General features: G+C 56.6%; 1 protein-coding gene across 1 annotated transcript; it reads left to right on the forward strand.

Annotated features, from left to right (window-relative positions):
- The first annotated feature begins 2,376 nt into the window (after positions 1–2,376).
- On the forward strand, positions 2,377–3,420 carry LOC146421973 (olfactory receptor 14J1-like). Its single transcript, XM_085046838.1, has one exon. The coding sequence runs from the start codon at positions 2,377–2,379 to the stop codon at positions 3,292–3,294; it is 918 nt and encodes a 305-aa protein (XP_084902964.1). The 3' UTR covers positions 3,295–3,420.
- The last annotated feature ends 2,251 nt before the right edge of the window (positions 3,421–5,671 follow it).

The raw sequence follows: 5,671 nt of genomic DNA on the forward strand, positions 1-5,671 counted from the left end.
TTCATTGGGCAACCTGAGCCAGAGTCTTGCGAACCTGACTGTAAAATATTTCATCATCTTTACAGCCAATCTAAATCTGCCCTTGTTCAGCATAAAGATATAGTGCCATTTTCTGCCAATACAACCCCTGTCAAAAACTCACTCGCTGTCTTTCCTGGATTAAGAACACAATATTTTCATGGCTAAACTATAGAGAGGGCAAAGAAATCTCCCAGCACTTTGGCCATGGCTGCTGTCCCTGGCCCTGAGGCCATGAGGAGGACACAAGTGACCCTTGCAGCCCTGGGGCCTCATTGCCTCCTTGTCCCTGCCCAGCAGCCTGGCAGGGGCTGCCCCATGCTCCTGCCCTTGGCATTGCACATCCCCACATGCCAGTGCCCCGGGAAGAGCCCTGAGCACTGAGGGAGGGACAGGATCTGCCTTGCCAGGGGCTGGGGCTCAGGCCTTGGCCCTTTGCATTCCTGAAACACATCCAGGTTTGCTCAGCATCACAGACACCTTTGCCTTGTTTGTCCCCAGCTGTCATCACTGCCTCCAGTGTTCTGCTCCATCTGGAACCTGGGGACACATTCTCAGTCATGTCTCTCAGTGATACCCATTAAAACTTCAAGAAACTTTGAGTTCTTGAGAAGTTTTTTGAAGACACACTCATGGACTGAGTCTGATGTAAACAAACCCTAATCCCCAAGAAGCTCATTAAAGTCCTGTGCTGTTGCTGTGCTGCTGAGCTGGGCTGGGCTCCTGGCACAGAGGGAACTCCTGGCAACCAAGAAGAGCTTCAAAAAGACATTTCTCCTGAGGAGCAGTTTCTCTCCCAGCCCAGCAGGGCTGAGGGTGCTGCCTGCATGTACCTGACAGGTGTGAAGCAGACAGAGGCTTAAAGCAACTGGAAGGACAATTCTGAGCTTATTCATGGAGAAATCTTCACAACCTCTGACACAGTAAGTCTCTGGCTGCAGGGATCTCCTAAAGCTGACACATGACAGCACTGGTATGACTGTAAGGATGGCTCTGCTGCCGTTTCTGGTTTGGGGGAGGATGTGCTGCAGAGCAGGGCTACCCTGGGCACCGTCAGAGGGACAGGGCAGGACAGCTCCTGCTGCCAGGGATGGCTGCAGGCTGGGAAGGTGGGGGTGCAGCCAGGGGTGCCCAGGGCTGTCCTGCAGAGCAGCTCCTGCAGCCCTGAGGGCTCTTTGCCAGGGCAGGGGATCTGCCAGCTGGCCTGAGCAGCAGAGCTCTTGTGTCCCCTGGCAGCCAGCACAGCCCTCAGCCCGGGGGCTCGGGGCCCTCAGTCCCCTCCTAGGCCGGCAGAGCAGCACCAGAGATGAAGGGCATCTCTCCTGCCATTGCCCATTCCCTGCTGACCAGGGCCCGAGGGCGACTGTCCTGCACTGCTGCTGCCTGCGAGGGGCTGTGCAAGGCTGGGCAGGGAAAGGCTTTTCCTCAGGGCTCGGCTGTCTCTCTCCTTGCCTTGCTCAGCTGCTCCTGGCATTGCTGACAGGCTCTCTGGCAATGGCAGTTGCAGCTGCAGGGTCAGGCGCAGCCCTTGGGGCTCCTCCTGTGCAGGGTGAGCACAGCAATGAGGTGTCCCAGCTCCCTCTGCCCTGGGCAGCTCTGGGCAGGGCAGGCTGGCAGGCTGGCAATGAAATGACTCTCCTCAAGCAGTTCCATGGCCAGGACCCTTGGTGTGTCCTCGGGGTGTCCATCCAAGCTGTGAGCTGCCTTCCAGGGGACACTGGGGGACAGGAGTGTCCTTGGCCAGCAGTGGGGCTGAGACTCTGAGAAAGGCTGAGCCATTTGGCTCTGCTGTGAGTCCCTCTGCTCTCAGCTGTGTCAGGGTGATTTTCAGGGGAACACAGTGACTGCCCGTGATCTCAGAAAGGGCAGCTGGGAACAGATGGAGCACCAGAGTAGCTCCCCTCACCCCTCACTGAGTTACAGCCAATGCTCTTGCCTTGCACAGTTCTCTTTGTTCTCCCTGAGCACAGCAGGAAATCCTCTCAAACTGCCTTTGGCTGTCACTGTTCCTTAGCCCTGGGACAGGAGATGCTACCAAGCTCCTCTGCCTTAGGGGCAGTTTGGTCTGATGAAGTCCAACCCAGGACTGGTCCCTGTCCCATATTCCCAGGACCCACTGCTGCAGAGCAGAGCTGACTCCTCGGTGTCCATGGGCAGAGCCACTGCTTGTCACAGCAACAGGGCCAGATCCCAGCAGAGCTGCAGGCATGGGGCTGGAGGAAGAGCTCTGATAAAAGGGAAATTGGGTGGCACTGAGTGGCAGGGGTGGGAGAAAGGGCTTGGACATTGCTCAGGAAAGTCTCTCCTGGCTTGTCATTGTCTCCTCTATGAACAGGTTCTCATGGCCAGAGGATCAAAATGTCCAACAGCAGCTCCATCAGCCACTTCCTCCTCCTGCCATTCGCAGACACACGGCAGCTGCAGCTCCTGCACTTCTGCCTCTTCCTGGGCATCTCCCTGGCTGCCCTCCTGGCCAACAGCCTCATCATCAGCACCGTAGCCTGGAACCACCGCCTGCACACCCCCATGTTCTTCTTCCTGCTCAACCTGGCCCTCACTGACCTGGGCTCCATCTGCACCACTGTCCCCAAAGCCATGCACAATTCCCTCTGGGACACCAGGGACATCTCCTATGCAGGATGTGCTGCACAGGTCTTTCTGTTTGTCTTCTTCCTTGGGTCAGAGCTTGCCCTCCTCACCATCATGAGCTATGACCGCTATGTGTCCATCTGCAAACCCCTGCACTATGGGACCCTCCTGGGCAGCAGAGCTTGTGCCCACATGGCAGCAGCTGCCTGGGGCTGTGGCTTTCTCAATGCTCTGCTGCACACAGCCAATATATTTTCCCTGCCCCTGTGCCATGGCAATGCCCTGGGCCAGTTCTTCTGTGAAGTGCCCCAGATCCTCAAGCTCTCCTGCTCACACTCCAAACTCAGGGAAATTGGGCTCCTTGTGGTTAGTGTCTGTTTATCATTTGGTTGTTTTGTGTTCATTGTTTTCTCCTATGTGCAGATCTTCAGAGCTGTTCTGAGGATCCCCTCTGAGCAGGGAAAGCACAAAGCCTTTTCCACATGCCTCCCTCACCTGGCTGTGGTCTCCCTGTTTCTCAGCACTGCCATTTTTGCCTACCTGAAGCCTCCCTCCATCTCCTCCCCATCGCTGGATCTGACAGTGTCAGTTCTGTACTCAGTGGTGCCTCCAGTACTGAACCCTCTCATCTACAGCCTGAGGAACCAGGAGCTCAAGGCTGCAGTGTGGAGACTGATGAGTGGATGATTTCAGAAACATTAAACTACTTACCAATTTCTGGAAAACACTTATTAAATAAGTCATCTTTGATAGTACTTGCTGGTTTGGTTGTGGGTTTTTTTTCTTTGCTTTTTTTTTTTAATAATGTCCACAAATAAATGTCATTGTGCCATTTCTCATTTTGTTTCTCTCCATCTGCTCTTAGACCCACAGTTTTTATAAATGTGCAGTGGTGCTCTTGGTAGCTTTAAACAAACTAAAGGATCTCCCAGCCAAGTTTTCACCAGAGATCCCCTTTTGTTCCCTTCTGTGGAGCTGCAGCAGCAATGTCTGTGTGCAGAGCTGGGGCAGATCAGGGGTGGCACAGCAGCTGTGCCAAGGAGCAGCAGCACTTGGTGTTGCCAGTGCTGCTCCCGTGCCACTGCCCCGCTGCCCTGCTGCCCCTCGTGTTGCTGTAGGGCCTGAATGCTCTCGGGGTCGCTGCCAGTGCTGGGGGTGGCAGTGCCGGGGCTGCAGCAGGGACAGGCCATGGGCACTGCTGGGGCACAGCTGACGCCTCAGGGCAGGGCCTGGGGGCTCGAGGCTCCTTGCCCAGGCTCTCTCCAGAACACGCCCAGGCCAATGCTGAGCAGAGAAAACCCCCGTGAGCAGCTGCAGGGTGGCCGTGGGCAGGCTGGGGGCAAACAGCATGGCTGGGGCTCTGCAAGGTCCCTGGGGGAGCCGGGAGGGAGCAGCAGAGCAGGGGCTGATCCATCCCCACTGCGCTGGACAGCCCAGGGCAGCGTCCCAGAGCGTCCTCATGGAGCTGCCAACAACATCCCCCCTTGGCAGCCCTGGCCTCTCCCCCAGCACCCAGAGCTGCTTGATCCTTCCAGGCAGAGACACAGCAGCACTGGCTCAGGAGCCCTGTTTGCATTGCACACAGCAGGCGTGAGCACCCCATGGGGTTGGTGTGGGGAGATGAACCTGAGTGAGCACAAACACCATCAGCCCTGGGGGCCAGCAAGGGCTGGGGATGGGAGGGAAACCACTCAGCTTTGTTGTGACCTCTGAAGTCAGCCAGAAAGTTTGTTCCCATGAGCTGTGAGTTTCCTGTCCCACTGCAGACGTTGTTGCTCAGAGCCAGGGCTGCCTGGAAGCCACCCCCAAACAGCCCTGAGCATTTCCTTTGCTTCACCTTTACTCTTTCCTCATCCACATTTCTTCCTCTTGCCCATCCCTGTCCCCTCCCCTGCAAACAGCCCATCCCTGTCCCCTCCCCTGCAAACAGCCCATCCCTGTTTGCCCTTTCCTCTCTGGCCCCACTCCCCATTTCAGTTCCTGACTTGGCACCATGGGAACATCCCTTGGTGAGCAGGATCATCCTACAAGTGCTTCATGAATTGTCTGCAGGGTCCTGCAGTGCCTCGTGCTGTTCCCTTGCCAGAGGCAGCACAGGCCAGGAGGGCACATCTGGACTGCTGTGTGTGGCTGTGAGGCTCCCTGTTGTGGGGCAGTGAGGAGGAGCTGGAGAGGCTCTGCAGGACTGACAGGATGGGCTTTGGGGCCTGTGGGGAGAAGCTGAGGGCCATGGGCTGCTGGACCTTCTCAAGAGGAAGCCCAGGGCTCATCCTGCAGCTGCTTCAAGGGTGCTTTCAGAGAATCACAGAATCAGTGAGGTTGGAAAAGACCTTTGAGATCATCAAGTCCAACCTGTGACCTAACACCAGCTTGTCTGCCCTGAGCCTCCTCTTCTCCAGGATAAACAGCCTCAGCTCCAAACTCAGCCACTCCTCACAGCACTTGTGTTCCAGACCCTTCCCCAGCCTTGTTGCCCTTCTCTGGACACACTCCAGCCCCTCAATGTCCTTCCTAAACTGGGGGCCCAGAACTGGACACAGCACTCGAGGTGAGGTCTCACCAGTGCCGAGTACAGGGGAAGAATCACTGCCCTGCTCCTGCTGTCCACACCATTCCTGATCCAGGCCAGCTGCCATTGGCCTCCTTGGCCACCTGGGCACACTGCTGGCTCATGTCCAGCCTGCTGTCCATCAGTGCCCCCAGGTCCCTTTCTGCCTGGCCACTGTCCAGCCACTCTGTCCCCAGCCTGTAGCACTGCAGGGGTTGTTGTGGCCAAAGTGCAGGACCTGGCACTTGGTCTTGTTAAACCTCACCTTGTTGGATTTGGCCCCTGGATCCAGCCTGTCCAGGTCCCTCTGCAGAGCCCTCCTGCCCTCCAGCAGATCCACACTCACACCCAGCTTGGTGTCATCTGCCAATTTGCTGATGCTGGACTCAATCCCTTCATCCAGATTATCAATAAAGTTATGAAATAAAACTGGGCCCAGCACTGATCCCTGGGGGTCACCAGTGGTCACTGGACATACACAGGATGTGGCACCATTCCCCACTACTCTCTGGGCCT

This window comes from Lichenostomus cassidix, unplaced genomic scaffold, assembly GCF_008360975.1.
Source record: "Lichenostomus cassidix isolate B80296 unplaced genomic scaffold, HeHo_3.0 HiC_scaffold_46, whole genome shotgun sequence".
NCBI classification, from domain to species: Eukaryota; Metazoa; Chordata; class Aves; order Passeriformes; family Meliphagidae; genus Lichenostomus; species Lichenostomus cassidix.

Coding starts and splice junctions, on each gene's coding strand:
- LOC146421973 (XM_085046838.1), top strand. CDS start 2,377: ATGTCCAACAGCAGCTCCATCAGCCACTTCCTCCTCCTGCCATTCGCA.